Raw genomic sequence first — 26,501 nt, 5'->3', positions numbered from 1 at the left:
TGTGATGAGTGCACACTAATGCAAGATTGATTATCAGCCTCAAAATCAAATATTCCCCATTTCACTGCAGTCCGCTGAGAATTCCATTCTGTTTAGCTGAGTTTCCAAATATTTGAACTCCTTATTACTTCTTCGAGTCAGGTGTCAGTTCATGAGCAACTCTTTATAGGGGAAAAAATAATGTAACACCGGGGCCCAAAAAGAAAGAAGCAAAATAAAACTCAAGCACACAACAACAATCAATTCACACACAATCAGTGTCACATACTGCTAGTCACACAATATGCATGCCTACTTAAGCACACAAATCTCGCGAGATCTCCGGTTCTACGATCTAGCATGCTATGACTATGTGCACGAGGATGAATAAAGGCGTGGAAGAATTGGTGTAAACAACACTACACCAAGTGCTAGCTTAGCCAAGTAGCAACCTGGACTAGCTCAGAGGCGAGGACATACTTAGTAACTATGTAGCAGGACACGAATGCCGCGACCACATTATTATCAAGTGGACGGAAACTATCCATACTCGTCCAAGAAATAAGGATAGCAGGGAAACTGAGTCTATTGGCATTGCCAATTTCTTGATGATGAAGGTCATTAAGGGTTGCCAACACGACAAGATAAAAGGACGATCCAGGGTAGAAGCATGTCTACCACCGAAACAAAATGGGGCTGAAGGACGGAATTCGGCGCGATTCCTGAGCTCCATTTTTACAAATAGTGTCAGGATCACTTGGCATCACTGTGCTGGGACAGAAATAACACCAAACACCGAAGAACAAGCAAGAAAAGAAAACTACAGAAATGCAAAGGCTGAGCTATAGTGGATCCGCACCGATGCCATCTACACTCACCAGATAAATCGTCAGCAGCAAATAAGGCTATATGCATGCTATGCAACAAACAAATGCAGCAACCAAATGCAACAAACAAGGTAGACTCTATACTACCGATTACTACCGGTTTCTACCGCTCGCACTGACTAGGGCGTCCTACAGCCAGACCTGCTCTGATACCAAGCCCGTGGCACCCTGGGTCAGAGAAACCGGAACGCCCCGTATTCCATCCCAGAGATCAAGGAGAAATCTCTGGAATACGACACTGCTTGGCATAGAACAAATCAGCTCTTATTACAAGAGTAATAATACAAGGGTCTGATGTTACAAAGAAGCACATCAGCACGGCGACACTATGCCTGCGATACTACACTTGCTCTATGCTGGCAGCGAAACAACTCGTAGCAGCGGAATACTCCTAGCAGCAGAACAACAACGAAGGTGGTGAACTCCACTCCGTAGGGACTCTGGCTGGGACACGATCTAGCTTGCATGAACGGAAACCACGACAATCAATCAAGCAACCACAGCATCACCTGCAATCTGGCATGACATGCCCGGTTAGTACATTGAATGTACTTGCAAGCTCACAACAATCATAAACATCAAGGCAAGACAATAACATAGCATTAACAGGTTAATAATTAACAACTACCATGATGAAACAACTACTAAGCATGGTATGAAACTGACACAATACTGATAAATCCCCATCTCAGATCTCAATAACCATATATGTTGGCTAACCGGCCAAGCAATATACCATCTTGATCACCTCGTGATCAAAACCAAACGGTGATCTTCTCGGCGATAACTACCATGACCAACACTTGGTCTCAAACGGTGATCTTTCTGGCGATCACTACCATGACCAACACTTGGTCTCAAATGGTGATCTTTCCGGCGATCACTACCCTGACCAACACTTGGTCTCAAACGGTCATCTTTTCGGCGATCACTACCAATCTGTACTGCTCAAAATATCAACATATAAATCACCTATAAGTCATTCCGTCATGTGAGTGTTGATCGAACGGTGTGACCTAGTACAAACCCATGCCCATGACCGAGGACGCGACTATCTATAGTTTAAATACAATCTCTGCAGAGGTAGCGCACTTTACCCACACCACGGAACCCATGGCCTCGCACTCCCATTCGGGTGGACCAACGGTGTTCCGTCAAAACCGGTCTACTACCATGACACTCTCCCGGCCACTCCGACTCACTCCCCATTGGGCTAGTTGTAACGCCCCAGATATACTTTCCATATTTGTATCCAACCCTTGCCGTTTCCGGCGTTAACTTATATTTATTTCTCGGGTTCGGGTCTTCGTCTCCGTGTGTTGTTTTCGTTTTTCGTGCATCGCATATCATGTCATCTCGTGCATTGCATTTGCATACATGTTCATCTCATGCATTTGAGCATTTTCTCCGTTGTCCGTTTTGCATTCCGGCGCTTCGTTCTCCTCCGGTGGTCATTTCTATCTTTCTTTCGTGTGTGGGGATTAAACATTTCCGGATTGGACCGAGACTTGCCATGCGGCCTTGGTTTACTACCGGTAGACCGCCTGTCAAGTTTCGTATCATTTGGACTTCATTTGATACTCCAACGGTTAACCGAGGGACCGAAAAGGCCTCATGTGTGTTGCAGCCAAACACCCCCCAAATTTGGCCCAAAACCCACCAAACTGTGCTCCATGTCCTAGAGCGTTCGATCACGATCGCGTGGGCGAAAACCGCACCTCATTTGGACTCTCCTAGCCCTACTTATGCCTATATATACCCCCTCCATTTTCGGATCTCGTCTTCCCCCTCGAACCCTAGCTCTAAAAAAAAGGGATCGGATCCCGCGCACCGCCGGACATTTCGTCCACCGACGGACGTGTCCGCTACACCCGCCGCCGTCACGTGGCACGCGCCCATTCGCCGCCGCCTCGCGCCCACATCGCCGCCGACCGGCCCGCCAGGCCCGCGGGAAGCCCCCGCGGCCCAGCCGCCTCGCCCCGCCGCCTGGTGCCCCGCGCCTCCTTCCCCCGCCGCCTCGCTCAACTCCGGAGCCGACGCCGCCATCGCCGCCCGCCGCCGACGCGCCTCACCGCCGCCCCCGCTCCAACTCCGGCGGGCGAGCCCGCCACGGCCACCGCCGCACTCGCCCGCGCCGCCTCCCCCGCCGGCTGGCCGCGCCCCTCACCGCCCCGGCCGTCTCCTCCTCCTCCGGCCGGCGTGCCGTGTCAAGTCCGGCAAGGCTCCGGCGAGCTCGGATCCCCTCGCCTCGGTTCGCGTGCCCGCCGGTCAAACCCTAGATCTGGGTAGTTTTTTTTTCACTAAGTCCCTAAACTTTTTCAGTCCATGATGCCCTGTTCGAGGCCCCGTAACTTTGCATCTGTAGCTCCGATTTGGGCATATAATATATCAAAATCTTCGCCTCGATGAGTACACCATTTCATTCCATTGCATCATTTTCATTTGAGTTCATCTTGATGCCCAAAATGCTGTTAGAAGGAGGCTTCGTGAGTTAATTGTCAGATCTGCTAGTTCATCTTAGACTTTTGTCATTTTTGTCATGATTATTGTGTGCATGCTATGCCTATGAGTCCTGCATGTGTTTTGTTAAGCATTTTGTCTTATTTCGGGAGGTGCAACCCATGAATTTTTAGGATGTGTGTGGTGACTTGTGCAAGCTCGCAAAGAGAGGCACCCGGGAAATCTGTTTTCAGAGACTTAGTTGTTTTCACTAAGTCTGGGATATTTTAGTTCATGATGCCATATGTTCAGCTTGTTTTCTAACGATCCGTGCCTCTTTTGAGGATGATCAGTAAGGGACTTTTGCTACTCATGTTATGCTCTATCCATCCTTGTCTTTATTTGCAATTATGGAGCACCATAGCTTGAGTCAATCGAGCTCTACTTTTGCTTCGTGGTGAATCTGGGTAGATCGTCAACTCGTTTGCGATTTTGCCGGCGTTGTTGTAGTTGATCCGTGTATGCTATGCCATTGTTCTTGCCATTTCTAGCTTGTATTTTGTGCCTTCTTAATGGATGTATGCTTGCCTTGCCATGACTTGCACCGTGGTGAGTGCATCGAGCTCGTTTACATGCCTTCGTGAGTTATATCTCAGCATGTCTCAGTTTTCACTAAGTCTGAAAACTGATTGTGTTTTAGCTATGCTCGTGTGCCCGTTAATATATTTTGTGATCCCTTTTGGCCCCAGGTCACTTTGGGACTTTTGTTAAGCTTGTTTAGTAGCTCCATGCCATGTTCTTACTTGTCATGTTCAGGTCATGTACCATGTTGTTTTGCTGCTCCGAAGAGAGCATCGTGATCTGAAATTACAGACTAGTGTTAATTTCACTAAGTCTGGAATCTGTTTTGCATTTGCGTTTTTGCCATGCGTGTTTGAACCTCTTAATGGATGAATTGGCCGTGGCTCAGTGCTAGTCTTTTGTTAAGCATCTTGTGGGAATCCCTACCATGTATTTTGTTGTCATGTTTGGTGGCTGTAGGATGTTCATTTCGTTGCATTTAGATGCCTACTTGCTGTAAATCGCAGACCGGTGTCATATCTTAAAACGCTTGCCATTTCCAAACCGTAACTCCGATTCCAATGATCTTTATATCGTTTTCAAGAGATTTCATCCCCTCTATCCAGTGGAACCCTTGGAATTCCAAGTTGAGGCCAGGTTCATGCATTTCCTGTCATATGTTGCATTTTGCATCCCGTATCGCATCCCGCATAGCATATCATCTTTTCATCATATTGCTTGGCCTTGCACGTGGTTGATTGTGTCCTTGTTGCTTGTTTGTATTGTTTGGGTAGAGCCGGGAGACATATTGCTTCGCCTCAAGCTCCAAGATCGAGTGCTCCGTATCACCGTCCGCTTTCAGAGGTCACGTGCAACAAGTGCCAACAGAAGGGTCACTATGCCAACAAGTGTTTCAACCAGAGGCGTCTTCCTCCTCCTCCTGTCAGGTCGGCAAGTACAGCTGTGGTCAAGCATAACCCCAAGTCCGCCAAGGTCAACTTGCTGAATGCAGCTCAGGCAGAGGAATCACAAGATGTGATCATGGGTAACCTTCCTGTTAATGACATTCCCGCAAGAGTTCTTTTTGATACTGGTGCATATTTATCATTTTTGTCGAAGCCTTTTGCATCCATGCATGATGTTCATACTATTGATTTGCCTAAGCCGATAGCGGTTTCTTCTCCGGGTTTGTTCATGAACACCAAAATGATGGCTCCGGATGTTTCTATCAAGTTGGGTGACTACAAGTTTCTTTCTTCTCCTATGGTGCTTGGTAACTCGGATATTGATCTTATTCTCGGGATGGATTGGCTTTCTAAGCACAAGACACATCTTGATTGTGCAGCCAGGCAGATTCTATTGACTCATTCGTCTGAGGATGCAATTATCTTTGCCGCTCGGGATAATACCATTCGTCTGTTTTCTCTCAATGAGAAGGGTGAATTGGATGCCATCTCGCAAATTCCAGTCGTTTGCGAATATCAAGATGTCTTTCCAGAAGAGCTCCCAGGAATGCCTCCGCACCGGCCAGTTGAATTCGTTATTGAACAAGAGCCTGGCACGGAACCTGTGTGCAAACGTCCTTACAAGCTCGGACCTGAAGAGTTGAAGGAGTTGAAGAAGCAACTCGATGAGCAAGAAAGATTGGGTCTCATCCGGCCTAGTACCTCTCCGTGGGGTTGTGGTGTTCTTTTTGTGAAGAAGAAGGATGGAACGGACCGACTTTGTGTTGATTATCGTCCAGTGAACAAGAAGACCATCAAGAACAAATACCCACTTCCCAACATCAATGAACTGTTCGAACAACTCAGAGGTGCTCAAGTATTCTCCAAGCTTGATCTCCGTATGGGTTATCACCAGATTCGCATTCGTGAAGAAGATATTCCCAAGACAGCATTCAGAACAAGCTTTGGTTCATATGGATACACTGTCATGTCTTTTGGCCTCGCCAACGCTCCTCCGACGTTCTCTCGCATGATGAATTTCATCTTCAACGCCTACACCAATGACTTCGTTTTGGTCTATCTCGATGACATTCTGGTTTTCTCCAAGAACAAGGAAGATCATGCCAAGCACATGCGTTTGGTTCTCGATAAGCTCAGGGAACATCAGTTCTACGCCAAGTTCTCCAAGTGCGAATTTTCGCTCGATGAGGTTCTTTATCTTGGTCATATCATCTCTGCCAAGGGCATTTCCGTGAATCCCGAGAAGGTATCCGCAATTGTGAATTGGGAACCTCCTCAGAACGTAAAGCAACTCCGCAGTTTTCTCGGTCTCGCAAGCTATTGCCGAAGATTCGTTGAAAACTTTTCCAAGATCGCGAAGCCTCTCTCAAATCTTCTTCAGAAGCACGTCAAGTATGTTTGGTCTCCGGAGTGTGATATTGCTTTCAACACTTTGAAAGAGAAATTGATCACTACTCCAGTTCTGACTCCGCCTGATGAATCCAAGCCGTACGAGGTCTTTTGTGATGCCTCTCTCCAAGGTCTTGGCGCAGTATTGATGCAAGAGAAGAAATTTGTCGCTTATACATCTCGCCAGTTGAAGCCTAATGAGAAGAACTACCCCACTCATGATCTCGAGTTGGCGGCAGTTATGCATGCTCTTATGACTTGGAGACATCTTCTATTGGGAAGAAAAGTGGACATTTTCACTGATCACAAGAGTCTCAAGTACATCTTCACTCAGCCTAATCTCAACCTAAGGCAAACTCGATGGGTCGAAATGATTCAAGAGTATAATCCGAGTATTGAGTATACTCCAGGCAAGGCCAATGTGATTGCTGACGCTTTGAGCAGAAAGGCCTATTGCAATAGTCTGATTCTCAAGCCTTATCAACCCGAGCTTTGTGAAGCTTTCCGCAAGCTGAATCTTCAAGTTGTTCCTCAAGGTTTCCTCGCCAACCTCCAAGTTTCTCCTAACTTGGAAGACCAGATTCGCCAAGCCCAACTTCTTGATGCGATGGTGAAAAAGGTGAAGATTGGGATTGCCAAGAGTCAGTCCAAGTACAAGTGTTACCGACTTGATGACAAGGACACTCTCTTCTTCGAGGATCGAATTGTTGTGCCCAAAGGTGAACTTCATAAAGTGATCATGAACGAGGCTCACAATTCTCTCCTCTCCATCCACCCTGGGAGCACGAAGATGTATCAGGACCTTAAGCAAGCTTATTGGTGGACTCGAATGAAGCGCGAGATCGCTCAATTCGTGAATGAATGTGATGTCTGCAGAAGAGTGAAGGCAGAACACCAAAGGCCAGCTGGTCTCCTCCAACCTCTTGCCATTCCAGAATGGAAGTTTGACCACATTGAAATGGACTTCGTGACTGGGTTTCCAAAGTCCAAGCGTGGCAATGATGCTATATTTGTTGTCATCGACAAGCTCACCAAAGTGGCTCATTTTCTGCCTATCAAAGAGTCGATCACTGCAGCTCAATTGGCGGAACTCTATACCTCTCGCATTGTCTCTCTGCACGGTATTCCTCAAGTGATATCTTCAGACCGTGGCAGCATCTTTACCTCGAAGTTTTGGGATTCTTTCCAGAAGGCCATGGGCACCAACATCCGCTTCAGCACTGCTTTCCATCCTCAAACAAGCGGTCAAGTCGAGCGTGTCAACCAGATTCTTGAAGATATGCTCAGGGCTTGTGTGATCTCCTTCGGCATGAAGTGGGAGGATTGTCTTCCTTATGCTGAATTCTCATACAACAACAGTTTTCAAGCAAGTTCGGGCAAGGCCCCATTTGAAATTCTGTGTGGCAGGAAGTGCCGTACCCCTCTCAACTGGTCTGAAACCGGTGAACGTCAGCTGCCGGGTAATGACTTAATCACAGAAGTAGAAGAAATGTGCAAAGTCATTCGTGATAACCTCAAAGCAGCCCAATCCCGCCAGAAGAGCTACTATGATAGTAAGCACCGTGATTTGGCTTTCAAGATCGGAGATCATGTTTACCTCCGTGTCTCTCCTATGAAAGGTACTCGTCGCTTCGGTATCAAAGGGAAGCTTGCCCCTAGATACGTGGGACCTTTCAAGATTATCAGCAAGAGAGGCGACCTCGCCTATCAACTCGAGCTTCCTTCAAACTTTGCAAATGTTCATGATGTGTTCCACGTCTCTCAACTCCGAAAGTGCTTCAAGACGCCTGAACGCACCGTCAACTTCGAGGACATTGAGCTCCAAGAAGATCTCTCCTATCGTGAGCACCCAGTTGCTATTCTTGAAGAGACTGAACGCAAGACTCGCAACAAGTCAATCAAATTTCTCAAAGTCAAGTGGTCTCACCATTCCGACCGTGAAGCTACCTGGGAACGCGAGGATCACCTCCGTTCTGAGTACCCGGAGTTCTTTCAGTCCTAGATCTCGGGACGAGATCTTTTCGTAGTGGTGGCGTGTTGTAACGCCCCAGATATACTTTCCATATTTGTATCCAACCCTTGCCCTTTCCGGCGTTAACTTATATTTATTTCTCTAGTTCGGGTCTTCGTCTCCGTGTGTTGTTTTCGTTTTTCCTGCATCGCATATCATGTCATCTCGTGCATTGCATTTGCATACATGTTCATCTCATGCATTTGAGCATTTTCTCCGTTGTCCGTTTTGCATTCCGGCGCTTCGTTCTCCTCCGGTGGTCATTTCTAGCTTTCTTTCGTGTGTGGGGATTAAACATTTCCGGATTGGACCTAGACTTGCCATGCGGCCTTGGTTTACTACCGGTAGACCGCCTGTCAAGTTTCGTATCATTTGGACTTCGTTTGATACTCCAACGGTTAACCGAGGGACCGAAAAGGCCTCATGTGTGTTGCAGCCCAACACCCGCCAAATTTGGCCCAAAACCCACCAAACTGTGCTCCATGTCCTAGAGCGTTCGATCACGATCGCGTGGGCGAAAACCGCACCTCATTTGGACTCTCCTAGCCCTACTTATGCCTATATATACCCCTTCCATTTTCGGATCTCGTCTTCCCCCTCGAACCCTAGCCCTAAAAAAAGGGATCGGATCCCGCGCGCCGCCGGACATTTCGTCCACCGACGGACGTGTCCGCTGCACCCGCCGCCGCCACGTGGCACGCGCCCATTCGCCGCCCCTCGCGCCCACATCGCCGCCGACCGGCCCGCCAGGCCCGCGGGAAGCCCCCGTGGCCCAGCCGCCTCGCCCCGCCGCCTGGTGCCCCGCGCCTCCTTCCGCCGCCGCCTCGCTCAACTCCGGCGCCGACGCCGCCATCGCCGCCCGTGCCGACGCGCCTCACCGCCGCCCCCGCTCCAACTCCGGCGGGCGAGCCCGCCACGGCCACCGCCGCACTCGCCCGCGCCGCCTCCCCCGCCGGCTGGCCGCGCCCCTCACCGCCCCGGCCGTCTCCTCCTCCTCCGGCCGGCGTGCCGCGTCAAGTCCGGCAAGGCTCCGGCGAGCTCGGATCTCCTCGCCTCGGTTCGCGTGCCCGCCGATCAAACCCTAGATCTGGGTAGTTTTTTTCACTAAGTCCCTAAACTTTTTCAGTCCATGATGCCCTGTTCGAGGCCCCGTAACTTTGCATCCGTAGCTCCGATTTGGGCATATAATATATCAAAATCTTCCACTCGATGAGTACACCATTTCATTCCATTGCACCATTTTCATTTGAGTTCATATTGATGCCCAAAATGCTGTTAGAAGGAGGCTTCGTGAGTTAATTGTCAGATCTGCTAGTTCATCTTAGACTTTTGTCATTTTTGTCATGATTATTGTGTGCATGCTATGCCCGTGAGTCCTTCATGTGTTTTGTTAAGCATTTTGTCTTCTTTCCAGAGGTGCAACCCATGAATTTTTAGGATGTGTGTGGTGACTTGTGCAAGCTCGCAAAGAGAGGCACCCGGGAAATCTGTTTTCAGAGACTTAGTTGTTTTCACTAAGTCTGGGATATTTTAGTTCATGATGCCATATGTTAAGCTTGTTTTCTAATGATCCGTGCCTCTTTTGAGAATGATCATTAAGGGACTTTTTCTATTCATGTTATGCTCTATCCATCCGTGTCTTTATTTGCAATTATGGAGCACCATAGCTTGAGTCAATCGAGCTCTACTTTTGCTTCGTGGTGAATCTGGGCAGATCGTCAACTCGTTTGCGATTTTGCCGGCGTTGTTGTAGTTGATCTGTGCATGCTATGCCATGTTCTTGCCATTTATAGCTTGTATTTTGTGCCTTCTTAAGGGCTGTATGCTTTCCTTGCCATGACTTGCACCGTGGTGAGTGCATCGAGCTCGTTTACATGCCTTCGTGAGTTATATCTCAGCATGTCTCAGTTTTCACTAAGTCTGAAGAACTGATTGTGTTTTAGCTGTGTTCGTGTGCCCGTTAATATATTTTGTGATCCCTTTTGGCCCCAGGTCACTTTGGGACTTTTGTTAAGCTTGTTTATTAGCTCCATGCCATGTTCTTACTTGTCATGTTCAGGTCATGTACCATGTTGTTTTGCTGCTCCGAAGAGAGCATCGTGATCTGAAATTACAGACTAGTGTTAATTTCACTAAGTCTGGAATCTGTTTTGCATTTGCGTTTTCCATGCGTGTTTGAACCTCTTAATGGATGAATTGGCCGTGTATCAGTGCTAGTCTTTTGTTAAGCATCTTGTGGGCATCCCTGCCATGTATTTTTTTGTCATGTTTGGTGGCTTTAGCATGTTCATTTCGTTGCGTTTAGGTGCCTACTTGCTGTAAATCGCAGACCGGTGTCATATCTTAAAACGCTTGCCATTTCCAAACCGTAACTCCGATTCCAATGATCTTTATATCGCTTTCAAGCAATTTCATCCCCTCTATCCAGTGGCACCCTTGGAATTCCATGTTGAGGCCAGGTTCATGCATTTCCTGTCATATCTTGCATTTTGCATCCCGTATCGCATCCCGCATAGCATATCATCTTTTCATCATATTGCTTGGCCTTGCACGTGGTTGATTATGTCCTTGTTGCTTGTTTGTCTTGTTTGGGTAGATCCGGGAGACAAGTTCGCTACCGAGGAGCCCGTTGAGTTTGCTTGTGAGGATCCAGTCAACTCTGACAACTGTGCAGGCAAGATGATCATACCCTCGAAATCACTACTATCTTTGCTATGCTAGTTTGCTCGCTCTTGCTATGCCAATGCTACGATGCCTACCTTTTGCTTGTCAGCCTCCTAATTGCCATGTCAACCTCTAACCCACCTTGTCCTAGCAAACCGTTGATTGGCTATGTTACCGCTTTGCTCAGCCCCTTTTATAGCGTTGTTAGTTGCAGGTGAAGTTTGGAGGCCGTTCCTTGTTGGAACACCATTCATTTACTTGTTGGGGATATCATTATATTGCCATGTTATCTTAATGCATCTATATACTTGGTAAAGAGTGGAAGGCTCGGCCTCTTGCCTAGTGTTTTGTTCCACTCTAGCCGCCCTAGTTTCCGTCATATCGGTGTTATGTTCCCGGATTTTGCGTTCCTTACGCAGTTGGGTTATAATGGGAACCCCTTGATATTTCGCCTTGATTAAAACCTGTCCAGCAATGCCCAACCTTGGTTTTACCATTTTCCACCTAGCCTTTTCTTTCCCTTGGGTTCTGCAGACTCAAGGGTCATCTTATTTTTAACCCCCCCCCCCGGGCCAGTACTTCTCTGAGTGTTGGTCCAACCGAGCGATGTCCGGGGCTACCAGGGGCAACTCTGGGCTGGCCTACCCGTCGTCTTGCTCATCTGAGTGTGCCCTGAGAAAGAGATATGTGCAGCTCCTATTGGGATTTGTCGGCACATTCGGGCGGTGTTGCTGGACTTGTTTTAACCTGTCGAATTGTCTTGTTGTACCGGGTTACCGAGTCTGATCGGTGTGTCTCGGGTGGAGGTCTATTCCTTCGTTGACCGTGAGAGCTTGTCATGGGCTAAGTTGGGACTCCCCTGCAGGGATTGAACTTTCGAAAGCCGTGCCCGCGGTTATGGGCAGATGGGAATTTGTTAATATCCGGTTGTAGACAACGTAAACCTTAATTAATTAAAAACCGTGATGGCCTCTTTTCGGCGGAGTCCGGGAAGTGGACACGGTGTTGGAGTAATGCTTGCGCAGGTTGTTCCTTCTAGTTTCTCGCTCGCGCTTTGCCTCCTCTTCTCGCTCTCCTTTGCGAATAAGTTAGCCAGCATATATGCTAGTCGCTTGCTGCAGCTCCACATATACTTGCCTTATCCTGTCCTATAAGCTTAAATAGTCTTGATCGCGTGGGTGCGAGATTGCTGAGTCCTTGTGGCTCACAAATACTATAATTCCAGATGCAGGTCCAGGTGATTCCGCTCCAGGTGACGAGTACGAGCTCAAGTGGGGGTTCGACGAGGACTCTCAGCGTTATTATGTTTCCTTTCCCGATGATCAGTAGTGGTGACTAGTTGGGGTTCGATTCAGGGCCTTGTCGCATGTTGGGTTCTTTTCCATTTTGGCGCTGTAGTCGGGCCATGAGTGTTTGCTTGATGGATGTTATTTATGTACTCTGATGTGACGTGGCGAGCGTAAGCCAACTATGTTATCTCCCCCTTTTATTATGTATTACATGGGATGTTGTAATGATTGCCTGGCTTGCGACATTGCTTTCAATGCGGTTATGTCTCTAAGTCATGCCTCGACACGTGGGAGCTATAGCCGCATCGAGGGCGTTACACTAGTCCTGGGTGGCCCGGTGTCTACCAAAGACGCACGACCATCGTCGTGGCCAAAATAATAAACCGTCCCAAACAGGGACACGTGCACATAATAACAACAACGGGCACACAAGGTTATGTCTGCTTACCGGGCTAGGGTACCGCACGCCCATAACCTTCCCTCATTGGAGGCACCGGCGTGAGGCACGATAGTAGACCGCATTAGGGCCTTCCCATAAAAGGCAAATGTTGTTGCACTGGAAAAAGCCCAGTTCAGTGGCACCTGACCAATTTAATGACAGAATTTATCCCCAAAATATAATAGTAATGACTGATACTCCGATATCATCTATCTACCTATAACCCAAGTCATAACAATATCCAACAAATAATCCAAACTGAATATTGTATTCCCAAAATACTCCGAGGACAGCATAACACTACTATCATGATGAATCCAAGAATGATAAGACTACTACTCAAATATCAAGAACTAACTATCCAACTATGATCCATAGCAAGCATCATCTCCAACATCATACTCCAAAACATAATATCATCTAACATCATGATGAAAACAACACTAGCCACTAATAATCCAAGGGCAACATGATATCCAAAGTAATGCTCCAAGATAATACCGGATACCATCATGAAAATAATCATACTAGCTACTAAGAATCCAAAGGCACATGATATCCAAATAATCATCAAAATATAAGTCCTAGAACTCCAAGCAATATCATGGAAATATCAAGATCAAAACAATACTCCGAGAAATGCCATGAATAAATCATACATAGCTAATGCAATATTTTAAACAAGTTCAAATAACTTAAATCATGTCACTTCATTGCAATCATGCTAATGGAGGGTGTGTCTTGCCTGGGGTGGAAGAAATCACCGGGAAGAAGTGTGAGAAGCTCGCGGAAAGAATCACGGGAAAACGTTTTCTCCCGGAGGGGCTGAATAAGGGCAGGGGCAAAATGGTCATTTTCTGAATGTCAAAACATGGTGAAAATGATTCCATCGGAACGGGCTCGATGAAACGAAGAAGTGGGCTTTGGAATCACCTCATTTGGAGTTGTGAGTAAAAAGTTATGAAGTGAGGAAGTTCAGGGACTAATCTGCAAAAGTATCATCACAAACAAGCCCCTGAGTGGATAAGGCAGAAGCATATTTCGGAAAATACGCTTTCCAGAGAGGAAATCTCATTTGCGCCTGAAGAACAAATGAAATACGCTTACCCAAAGAGGGAGCGCACTTCACGTGATACGATTTCCACAGATGAAAACGCACACGCCCGAATACGTCTCCACTTGCCACGTCAGCATCAGTGGGGTCAACCCCCCGAGTCACTGACTGGTGGGGCCACGGGGTCCATGCGCTCGGTCAACTCCTTCCTCCCGCTCCTCCTCTTCTTCCCCCCGACGCGGGCGAAGAGGAGAGGGAGTGGCGCCGACGCCGGTGCTCGCCAGGTCGACTCCGGCCACCTCTGGTGGAGCTCGGACCACCGGAGCGACCGCGAGGACAAGGAGCTCCTGCCTGGACCATCCCCTTCTTCTAGAGAGAGAGATCTATATAGGGCAGGGCCATGGTCGCGGCGGAAAGTGTCATCGGCCGGAGTTGGGACACGGCGCCTCGGCCATAGAACGACGGCGGAGCGGTACTGGGAAGGGTCATGGGCGATGTGGGAGGGCTCTGGTGATGGTGGGGCTCAAGGTTTCTTGAATTTGAGCGAGAGGGGGTGGCGGCCATGGTGGTAATCGTGGAGCAGGAGAGCTCCAGAGGCTCGGGAGGATGGATGGGGAGATTGCTGGGAGTGGTGTGAGGTCGAGTGGTGAAAAGAAAGGCGCTCGGGTGGCCTTATATATGCAAGGGAGGGGTGTGCCACGCTGTCATCACCGCAAACGTGTGGCCGGCGCCGCGGACGCGTGTGCACACGCATGAGCTCTCTGGTTCTCATGGGGTAGAGGAGGCCAAAGGAGCACAGGGAGGAAGACGACGGCGATGAAGTTTACTGCAGTAAATTTGACTGTGCACTAGTGATCAACGGGGAAGGGCTTAGGCCAAATGGATTTGTCTGAGATGATTAGCTTAAGAAGGACTATGATTCTGGAGAGTTTGAGGGGAAATGGGCCATTAATTAATATAGTTGCTTTGTAACTACCATTATTGGTCCAGAATCAAAATCATGATGGTTCACTCACATAGAATAACCACGGGAGATGAAATTTTGCAAGGCTTAGTGATTTGGCCAGATAAAGGTATTGTAAAAATTTCATACCAAATGGTTTTACCAAAATGGTACTTCCTTCACAGCTATTTCCTCTGGCCAGAAACTTGCAAAACTTCTAGAGAAATATTGACTTTAAGAATTAATTCCAAATTTGGTGGTGAGAATTTATTTGGCTAGGAGAATGCTCTGGGAAATTTTGACACAAAATGAAGCAACCTGAAAATGTTGATAGAATCAAAGATTTCATGTTGTGCTCACATAGATCAAGGGATGGAGCTGAAATTTGTAGAAGTGAGATAATATGAGCACAAGAAGAGGCATGCAAAATTTCGATTCATTTGGATAAACCTAGCTAGCACTTCCTTCACAAAGGCTTCCCTCAGACAGGAACTTTGAAAAATCATTGAGGAAGTTTGGCTAGGCAAATAAAGTTCAATTTTGGCACAATTCAATTATTTGGATGATATATCATGCCCAAAAAGTTTGGGGGCAAATGGGCAAAGATAAATAGCACTTCCTTCACAATGTGCCATTTAGGACAGCATAGGAAATGAATTTATTGAGCATGATGAAATATTGCCAATGAAATATTTAGCCATATTTGAGGAAGATATGACCCAAAAAATTTATAAGAATTATTTGGGGATTTTTGGATGGGCAAAAATATAGGTTGCTTCACAACCTAGAGCAGACAGGGTTATTCCTTTAATAGGAGAAGGAATATTTCCTAGAAAAAGATTTCAGGGTTTGGGCAAGGAGCGAAGTGACATGATCTTGTAAAGTTTTTTAGGATGATGAGCCACTTGGGAGAGGAAATGGAGATGATTTCCCAGGTGGCAAGGCCACAGAACCACTCCAAAAAGAAAAACAGAGCAAAAACTAATAAATCAAAAAGAAAAAGAAAGGGGCCAAAAACCAGGCTGTTACATTCATGGGTGATGGCCATGGTGGGATAGACAAGGTTTCTTCTTCGTGGAGCCTTCATGGGTGGAGCCCTCTATGGACTCGCACAACCGTTACCCTTCATGGGTTGAAGTCTCCATCAACGTGGATGTACGATAGCACCACCTATCGGAACCACGCCAAAAATCTTTGTGTCTACATTGCATTTGCTCCCTCCAAACTCCTCCCTTTACCTTCATATGCAAATGTTTTACATTCCGCTGCTATACTCTTAGACTTGCATGTGTAGGTTGATTGCTTGACTTGTGCTAAGTTGCTAAAATCTGCCAGGACTTAAAATTGGGAAAATGATAGATTTTTATTTTCTCAAGTAGTCTAATCCCCCCCCCCCCCTCTAGACATACTTTTGATCGTATAAGTGGTATCAGAGCTTTGGTCTCCATTTGCCTTGATTTCCATAGTTTTGGTGATCATAGCCTTAGTTTCACATACCAGGAATATCAATGAACCCCATTCTTGCAATTGCTCAGGATACCCTCTTTTAGCTACTAGGTCTATTTCTTAGTTCAAGATCCCTCTTACTAACTGGAATAAAAGAATTAGTAGATCTGTGACGCCCAAAATGGGAATGGACGCTAGGGTTATGAACTTATAATCATGGAATCAATTCGATCATCAGATTATAAGTTCATTCCATACCGAACCAGACCGTGCACATTCTTATTATGAGAAGGGGTCATTCGAGCCTATGGAAATAGGATACTCTGTTTACATAGAAATCCCTACGTCCTTACATTCTATTTAGGATTAGGAATAGGTGTAATCAGACCTGCTTTTGGCATATCTATCCTATTCTTATTTGGGTACCATATGCACCTCTTTGGGCTTCTATTGAATCGAGAAATTGGATTGTACATCTTTCATCTTTTTGATTTTGGTATCGATTCTGATACATATAAGGTGTCGTACGGATAATGCAAATCGAAGCTATTTGATGTCTGACTCAGGCCTATATGACCGATCGATCGAAATACTCCAAGACTCCACCTTTGTCATATATTCCATATATCACATTAGATAGATATCATATTCATGGAATACGATTCACTTTCAAGATGCCTTGATGGTGAAATGGTAGACACGCGAGACTCAAAATCTCGTGCTGAAGAGCGTGGAGGTTCGAGTCCTCTTCAAGGCATAATATGGAGAATGCTCATTCAATGAGAATTCCCCGTAGAAGTATTCCGGAAATCTGGGCCTGGCGCTCTCCTCTATCTTCTGAGGTCCTTAACCATCTCCCTGAGAAAAGTTGACAGTAAAAGCCAAAATAGACTAAATATATATAGCCTGAACGATTCTAAAAATCTCTCGAAGGAGATAATAAAGAACCCAAAGCAGATGGTATCCTACTGCAAGGGTGGTCTTAAGAATCCAAAAGAGGTTGCTCAGAAGAGATAGATGTATCCCAACCTCTATTGCTCTTGCGTAAAGACTTTTTTTACGCGAAAGGAAAAAGTGACTACGATTTCCCCTTTTTGTTTGCGAATCCCTGTTTGTATCCTTTGAGCGCACGCAATTGATGTTCGATCTCGAAGAGAAGGAAGAGATCTTCAAAAAGTAGGTTTTTATGATCCGATAAAGAATCAAACTTGTTTAAATGTTCCAGCTATTCTCTATTTCCTTGAAAAGGGTGCCCAACCAACAAGAACTGTTTATGATATTTTAAGGAAGGCGGAATTCTTTAAAGAAAAAGAAAGAACTTTGAGTTAATTGAAGAACTAAATGAATCAAAAAGTAGGGTAGGAGAAGATTATTAGTATTCCTAGTTGTATAATTATTTAGACACAATTTACCTCTTTTTTAATCCTATTTGGACTTATATTATATCGTGCCAATCCAACATAAGCCCCTATTTTATTTACTTTTTCTATCTAATTTGTTTTCTTACCATTGTATTTCCATTGACAAAGGTCTATTGAACAAATAGAATTTGTAGATAGATGGGTCTCTTTATCCTCACTCCATATTCAATTTTTCCGCCTACACTTTGCTCAAATGATAAGGGTGTTCCTCTTGCATGTATTCTCATACAATATAATATATATTTTTTGTTAATAAAAATCGCTAAAAATAAGGAGAATTTGGCCATCGTGATTAGGGTCACTCTTTTTTTAACTTTACTTTAGTGGAATTTCACCGGACTTGTTCGTTTTGGCATTTGAGTGTTTTTCATCTTATGGATTCTAGCGAGGGAAATTATCACCATAGAGGTCCTTACTTTGATGATACTAATTTTGCTAGTTGGAAGCATAAGATTAAAATGCATATTCTTGGACATAACCCCGCCATTTGGGCTATTGTGTGTATTGGCTTGCAAGGTGAATTCTTTGATGGGAGAGAACCGAACCATGAAGCTAGCGCGGAAGATTTGAAGATGCTGCAATACAGTGCTCAAGCTTGCGATATGCTCTTCAGCGGATTGTGCCCCAAAGAATTCAACAAAATCAGCCGTCTTGAGAATGCAAAGGAAATTTGAGATACTTTGATTGATATGCATGAAGATATCGACTCCTTCAAGGAATCCAAATTGGATGTGCTTCAAAGTCAACGTGACAAGTTCAAAATGAAGGATGGTGAAGGTGTCGCTGAAATGTACTCTAGGCTTGCTCCCATCACAAATGAGATTGCCGGCTTAGGAAGTGAAGAGATGACCGATAGATTCATCATCAAGAAGATCCTAAGAGCCTTGGATGGAAAATATGATACCGTGTGCACATTGATCCAAATGATGCCCAATTACAAAGATATCAAGCCAGCGGAAGTCATTGGAATAATTGTTGCTCATGAGATGTCACTCAAGTATAAAGAAGAGCTTCACAACAAGTCTAGTGGTGCTTACAAAGCCTCATGTGATGCTCCTACATCATCAAGTGAGAAACAAGCCTTCAATGAGGAACTGAGCTTAATGGTGAAGAATTTCTACAAGTTCTACAAGAGTAGAAGCAAAGAAAGAAGTTCCAAGTCAAGGTCCTACAATGACAAAAGCTCTTCGAGTCGTGAGCGAAATTGTTATAATTGTGGAAGACCCAAACACTACTCAAATGAGTGTACGCCCCCCTACAAAAGAAGAGAAGATTCACCCAAATAGAGAAGTAGAAGAGAAGAATCACCTCCAAGAGAGAGAAGGAGTAGATATGATCATTATGAACGAAGAACATCTCGGAGAAGCAAGGATTCAGAAAGGAAGGACAAGTCATCAAGGACATACACAAAACGAAGACATCAAGCTCATGTTGGTGAATGGGTATCCGGTTCTGACTCTGATAATCTCTCCGAGAGAAGTTATCACTCCGACTCCGAATATACTCAAGATGAAGGTGTTGCCGGTCTAGCACTTGTGTCAACCAACTCCTACGACATATTTGACTCACCAAATGAAGGAATTGGAAGATGCTTCATGGCTAAAGGCCCAAAGGTATCACACCCGAATATGTTGATTTCAATAGTGATGAAGATGATTTGCTAGGTGATGATGATTTACTTGTTGACAACTCTAGTGATGAAAACTATGATGAACTTACTATTAATCATGCTAATCAAGATAAAATGAATGATGATGATAAGAAGGAGATTGAGCATCTAACTAAAGAACTAAACACTCTTAAGTTAGCTCATGAAACTACCTTGGAAGATCAACGAGAGCTTTTAATGACTCGTGAGAAGCTACGCTTTGAAAAGCTCAACCTTGAGCAAGAGCATGGGTTCTTAAAGGCAATCAATGATGATCTTCGTAAGAAAAGTTCTTCTTACATTGCCAAGAGTTTACTCTTGTCTACTTACATGCCACAAGTAAAATCTAGCAACAAGAACAATAAAGATTCTTCTTCTAGTAGTAACAATAATCATGTTAAATCCAATATTGTTGCTTCTAGTAGTTCTCTTGATTTCACTAATGATTCTCTTAGCCAAGTCACACTTGAGCAAGAAAATAGCTTATTGAAGGGAATTATAGAGAAAGTGTTTACAAGAGCCTTGCCTGAAGTAAGCAATTTGAGGAAATTGTACGCAAGCAAGGAAGGCACCGGAAGAATCAAGGTGTTGGTTTTGAACGAAACTTCAATGCCAATGGAGTTGAGTGGGAAGAAGATCAATACCCCAAGACGAAGTTTGGTCCTCAACAAGAGAAGTATGATCCTAGTCTTTCCAAGGGACGGAATCTCAAGATGATCTTCCACCAAAAGACCACAAGCCAAAAGGCAAGGATAAGCTTCAAGAGGATATTGATGCATTTGAAGAAGCTCCCAAGGCCTTGGTCAAGTGGGTTCCCAAGACTACATCAAGTTCTACTTCATCAAGTACGACTGCAACTCCAAGGATTTCCATCAAGATGATGTGGATCCCAAAGAAGAAGAACTAGAGAGTTCTTGAGGGTGACTCCGTAAACATACTCCATTCATATCATTTTGGCGAGGACAAGTGCAAACAAATTCCACATCTTGCACTGGTTCAAGGAGCCACAAACCCTATTCACTACTGGAAACAGGGAATTTGCCATGAGCCAGCTCTTTGCCATCTGCCAGCTGATGGCAAAGAACGTCTTTGCCATCTACTTATAAAAAACAGATGGAAAAGAACTGACAGACGGCAAAGAACATGGTTGACATCAGCCAATTATTTGCCATCTGCTAGTGGATGGCAAATAATCTTTGCCATCTGCCAGCAGATGGCAAAGAGGTTGGCAAATCCTGTGGCCGCCAAGAATGTAACGGCGTACCAGCCCCACCTCTTTACCATCTTCCAGCAGACGACAAAGATTTTTTACCATCTGCTGGCAGATGGCAAAGAGATGGGACTATCTCTCTCCTTGCTAAAAAAAGCAAAGAGTGAAAAATTAAAGAAAAGAAAACCCCCAGCCACCCCGAATCAGTCTCAGCCCACTCTCGTGCGTGCTGGATAGGGTTCCCCGCCACCCTCACCGGTCGCCACCGCCCTCACTGGTCGTCGCCGCCGTCGGTTTCCCCTACATGGCCGGAGGATAGGCCATCCCGCCAGTCCATTCCCGCCCCACCGCGAGGGAGGAGACCGACCAGTTGCGCCTCCCCGCCGGTCGCCGCCCGCCACCCCAAGGATCAATGTCGGCCGCGCGGTCCCCGTCGGTCGCTGCTCCGGATCCAGGCCGCCCACCGCCCCGCCCCCGTCAGCCCGATCTATTTCCCACCGGATCCCATCTTCGCCGCCGTCCAACGCGCCTTCTTCAAGGAGCTGCGACCCCATGTCTCAGAGGAGCTAGCCCCGACGCCATTGATGCCCGAGCGACGCTCCCAAGCTAGGAGCGGCACCAGGACGACCACGCCCCCGAAGCCTAAACTGCAAGGTGAGCTCGTCCCCTTCTCTTCTTCCCTATGGATCAGTGTCCTGGCTCATGTTCTCTGTTCTGTACATGTGTGCAGTTTATTTTCAGAGTACTTGTTGTGTGCAAAATCCTACCCTGGTGCATGTTGTTGGTTGTTTAATTCTGGAATCACAAGTTAATGCATTTTGCTGTTGCGTGTAGCACTGCTACCAGCGATTTTTGAGCCGCTTGTGCCTGCGCAGCTTGCTGACGCTGCGCGTCCTGGGTGTGGTCTAGAAAGCAATCAGAGAAATAGATATGTTTGAATGTGAGAGGAAGCTACGGCCATGCACAGCTCACAGCAGCAGACTGCACAGATTGGATCAGGAACAATCAAATCAGAAGAGACAAGGGATACATCAAATCGAAAGAGAGCAACTCATCACTCATAGGAGTAGGAAGGAGAATCCTTGGGCTTTATCAAAAATTTGTGAGCTTTCCATGGAACAGTGATTAAATACTGCAAAGGTAAACTCTAATTAGTCATTAATTAGTTAGAAATTAGATAGATGGACTGGTGCTAAGTAAAGGTAATTGTAAAACTAGAACTGAACTGTACATAATTTCAAACAGTTTGCAAGCTACGAGCAAAAATCTGATGTCGGCGCTGCAGTTTTGGGATCAATAGGAATTTCCAACAGTACCAAAAAAATTGTGGTATTAATAGTAATTTCCTATAGTACAAAAAACTATTACTGATTTAAAGTTTGTAAGCTACGAGAAAAAATCTGATGCTGGCGCTCCAGTTTTGAGTAAGAGCATATTATTTTGTGGTATTAATAGTAATTTCCAACAGTACAAAAAAATTATTACTGATTTACAATTTGCAAGCTACGAGCAAAAATCTGATGCTGGCACTGCAGTTTTGGGTAAGAACATATTATTTTGAAAGCACGAAAGTTGGAGACATTTCCTCTAGATATCATGTGTGGTCTCATTTTCGTTGTTTCGGAGGTACAAAATAAATGTGGAGTTGTAGTATATGTTTGTGTGAAAAGCTATGAATAGTCTTTTTCAAAGGAGTTTGACTCTCACAGGTTTGGGCAGTTGTAGTGTGAGGTGCTTGTGGCGAGGTGCTGCTTCAAAGCGGACAACATGCAAAGGAGGACAGAAAGGAGGGAGGCCGCTCGCAGTTCCAGTGTTGTCTACGACGGTGCACAAAAAGGAGGAGGCGAGATGGTGAAGATCGACGTGTTGTCGCTGCCTCCTGGTGAGACTCCCACAACATATTAGATGCGTACTCGCCTACCATGTCCTCCCAACGCCATTCGCCCAGCTCAAATTTGGGGCACCCAAATTTTCACCACAGGTGAAAAGGTCACTAACCACTCCCTAATGGTATTTCCAAGCAACTTCGATGCTCATGTATACCAGCGTAATGTTTCAACTTTCAACCATGCATAGCGAACGACATCATCTTTTGTCTACTTAAGAAGCCTTGGTCCTTCATGATTATTTCATGCTTTTGATTGGAGATAAATAATGCTTTATGGTTTTGTATTGCCACTCCTTACTATTTGTCAAGATCTAACTATGATTTGCAATGCGGGAGCCTGGGTTATCCAGTGATTGGTCTCTTAAGTAAAATATATGTGGCATAATTAGCTTTTCTATTTCCATGTCTTCTTCAAAGACTGAGCTTATGCGTTGTTCTGTACCCCGGCCCCTGCATGTATTTCGTGAAGCGTCTGTGTATATTGATGTTTTCCATCTTCGTTCTTTCGGAATCCCTTTTTCAATTATGCTGCCATCTTAACTTGCAGATTTGAGACAAGATTACCCAACGAAATTTACTCTACGTCTCCGGCAATTTAGATTATTAGTAGTACAATATAAATTTATCATACATTGCCAGAAAAACAGCAAGCAACACTAGCCCTTCGTCAACTCTAATAGTACTGCTGTACATACTGAAGTTCATTTGTTTCACTTCTTTTTTTATAGCCATGAAACAGCCTTGGTACGTTACTCATTTTAGATTCTTAGATATCTCTGCACATGCTTCCATGTGGTAGCCATTGCTGTTTCGTTTCATAAAAGTTACCATATTCGAGCATTCTTATATGCATATTTGTTTCCTAGATCTGTCAACACGAGTGTCTCCCTAAGGTCCTAAAACATTTATGGTGAATTATGTATTACAACAAAATCATTCTGCGAAAAAAGCCCATGTAGAAAATTACCCGATATTCTCTCTTTTATACTAAAATCTAACATATAGTAAATCGAGAAAAAATAGCATGTGCCATCCGTAGCTCCTTACTGTTCTTTGCATATCGTATATTTATAATACATGGAGCTTTACCAATGTGTACTGTATTTGAAAAAATACGTGGATTATGGCATCAAGGGTGAAAACAAATATGTAGTTGTATATGATCTCCAAATTTTGTTTCTCCTAGGTATTTTAAGGATACACAAATGTAGTTGTATATAATCTCCAAATTCTATTTCCTCAACAAGCTTCTATAGTCCCCTTAATTTCATTTGCACAGTTGTTTTGATAAATTAGGTCTAGATTCATTGTGCCACTTCATATTTCAGAATACATGTGTGGGAACGAAGCATATAACTAATATATTTTCATGTTGTAATTATAAGAGGCTGATTTCATCTATTCATCGTTTCATCCATGTTGCATGAAAATGCCAATTGTATTTGAAGAAGAAAGAAACACTCATTGTTTGAGTTCAGTCCAATATATTGTAGCAGCAAATATTCTTATCCCTGAAAAAATATCTCAATTTTGAATTAGTATGAATTTGCTATGGCCCATCCTAGAGATAATTAGACCGCTCCTGAAATTAAGACTACACATTGCTAATGTCGCAAGTGTTTAAAATGGCCACTCTGACTACATTTTCAGCTAAGGGTTACTCATTTAACTAATACGTACTACACTTTGGAGTACCTTTCACGCCAAATAAGAGTACTGTATGCAGCAGTTTTAAGAAAACTTCTCTTTCCCTGAAGTTTCTCTTCCAATTTTGTTTTCATATAATCCAGAAAAATCATGTCTTAGGTGCAACAACAGATCGATTTGGTGTGCAAGAGGCTGAATTTACTTGATTTTTTTCTTTACCTCTCTGACATGATTAATTTTCATACCCATAGGATTATGTACTTTACAACACTATGGTTTCCTATTATCAGCATTTTTAGGATGGTAGGACCAAGTATTGGATGATATTTCACAACCTAAATCATTTTTATCTTTTCTAAAAATAAAGTTTATTGAATTTAATACCTTATGGATCAAATAAGTATATGGTATTTACTTTTAGTAGGAATGTATGTATGTTTGCCACGGGGATACTGAGCCTTTGCATAGTTTCAAGACCTATCAATTGTGATTAAATTATCTTTATCTCTAATAACTAGCCCGTGCAGTCACACGGGTTGATGACTAGTGACTGCTAATGTGTGAACAAATTTCAGAATAGTGAAATGCATTTTTTGGCTATGCAGAAAATGTACTGCTATATGTGTGTAGTTATACTGCTGGTGGTATATGTGTGCAAATGTACCGCTAATGGTTCATATGCGTAAACTTTTGTTGTATGACATATAACAAAACTGGTTATTCGTCTTTATTATAACTTGTCTTAACTAGGAATATTTGTGGCACTGTAGTACACGCACTAGCAAAAAAGAACAGACTAGGGGTGAGCTCGACTATCATCTCTTCCCCCTCCCCTATTTGCTTTGTTTCGGTCGTTGTGCCGATGCCAATAGATTTTGCTTTCATGTCAAGTCTCATAACCTAGGCGTCTCCCGTTCGAAAGGGCGACATCTATAAGATTGTCCATCTGGAGCCATTTTAAACCTAGGCATCTCCCGTCATAAGATTGTCCATCTGGAGAGCGTCTCCCGTTCAAAAGGGCGACATTTATGGCCATCTGGAGTGCACAAATGAAACTTGCTTCAACAAAGTTGTATATTCAGTTATTTCGCTTTGAGATGTTGCTTGTCATTTTATTTGGTTGTCTTTTAAAGTTTTTCTACATGTTCGATCATTACCAGAAAGTGATCTTTTAAGCAATATCTTATACACACTGACATCAAGCTTAGAAGATTCAGTAAAGATTTAGGATATGATTATAGATGTTTTGAGGATCATGTAGCATGCTTTTCTTTACAGTCCACTTTTGCCGGATAGAATTTATCTTAATTTGGTGTGTTCATGCTAACGAGACATTGCAAATGATCTTTAATTTGGTGCAACATAACTCCCGACAAGCATCGACGTCTGCCATTGGCGCGACCAAGAACCCTGATCCTCCTCCGTCAGCCACTACCGCGAGCAAGAGCCTTGATCCTTCACCTACGGGTTGACGGTAAGTTTTGCCTAGTGCTTTTCTTAATTAGCTCCAAAATGACCTATTTAACATAGGATAGCTCTAAAATGACCTATACTTAGCATTTTTTCCTCCAAAATGACTTAATATGCTTAGCTAGCTCAAAAATGACCTATTTAACCTAGGATAGCTCTAAAATGACCTATACTTAGCATTTTTTCCTCCAAATGACTTAATATGCTTAGCTAGCTCTAAAATGACTTACGAAATGACATATTTTAGCTCCGAAATGACTTCATATGCTTAGCTAGCTCCAAAATGACATAATAAACTTATTAGTTCCAAAATGACCTTACTTAGCATTTTTACACCAAAATGACTTAGTATGCTTAGTTAGCTCAAAAATGACATAATAACCATACTTAGCTCCAAAATGAACTATTTTACAGATATAAGTTGCATCATAATAATCTTCACATTTTAGTTGCATCATAATAATCTTCTTCTTCTAGTCTTCTTCTTCTAACTCTCTTCTTTCCCATTTTGTAAATTTGCTTCAGATCACGGAATCTTGGGTTGATGGAGTGCTTGTCTTTAGTTTTTGTTTTGACTTTGTGAAACTTGCTACCTATGATGAAACTGTGTAATATTGATGAAACTATGTATATGTATGGATGAAACTTGCTACTATTGGTAACATGTGTTGGATATGTGTTCGATATATATGTGTTCATGACTATTGGTAATATGTGTTGAATATGCTATACTGGTCATATAAATATATTTGTGTTTGATTTTCTGTGAAAATGAACTGATATAAGAAAAAACAAAATTAAATGGGGCAATATAGGCACTTTGCCATCAGCTGGCAGATGGCAAAGAGGCCACGTGTCATCTACATGCAACATTTGGGCTGGCCTATTTGGGCCCTTTGCCATCTGCTAGCAGACGGCAAAGCATGCAGCCTTTGCCATCTGCTGGCAGACGGCAAACAGCCTACAGCCTTTGCCATCTGCTGGCAGACGGCAAACAGCCTACAGCCTTTGCCATCTGCTGGCAGACGGCAAAGTCTGCCGTTAGGCTTCTAACAGGGCTAACCCCGTTAAGAGGCTTTGCCATCTGCCAGCAGATGGCAAAGGCACAGGCTCTTTGCCATCAGCCAGCAGACGGCAAAGAAGCGTTTGCC

The 26,501-nt window shown here is 44.4% G+C and overlaps 1 protein-coding gene, 1 long non-coding RNA gene and 1 other non-coding gene across 3 annotated transcripts; all 3 read left to right on the top strand.

Moving 5' to 3' along the window:
• Positions 1-13,865: 13,865 nt before the first annotated feature.
• On the top strand, positions 13,866-21,469 carry LOC125554757 (translation initiation factor IF-2-like). Its single transcript, XM_048718192.1, has 3 exons — positions 13,866-14,205; positions 20,523-20,999; positions 21,180-21,469. The coding sequence occupies exons 1-3, from the start codon at positions 13,866-13,868 to the stop codon at positions 21,281-21,283; spliced, it is 921 nt and encodes a 306-aa protein (XP_048574149.1). The 3' UTR covers positions 21,284-21,469.
• On the top strand, positions 16,743-16,823 carry TRNAL-CAA. Its single transcript has one exon. It is a non-coding gene; the product is annotated as a tRNA-Leu (tRNA).
• Positions 21,470-22,045: 576 nt separating the features above from the next.
• LOC125553856 lies at positions 22,046-26,036 on the top strand. The gene is made up of 2 exons (XR_007304235.1): positions 22,046-25,354; positions 25,876-26,036. It is a non-coding gene; the product is annotated as an uncharacterized LOC125553856 (long non-coding RNA).
• The last annotated feature ends 465 nt before the right edge of the window (positions 26,037-26,501 follow it).

This window comes from Triticum urartu, chromosome 4 (genome assembly GCF_003073215.2).
Source record: "Triticum urartu cultivar G1812 chromosome 4, Tu2.1, whole genome shotgun sequence".
NCBI classification, from domain to species: domain Eukaryota; kingdom Viridiplantae; phylum Streptophyta; class Magnoliopsida; order Poales; family Poaceae; genus Triticum; species Triticum urartu.
The sequence above is the reverse complement of the archived record's forward strand: the minus strand, read 5'-3'. Positions and strand labels throughout refer to the sequence as shown.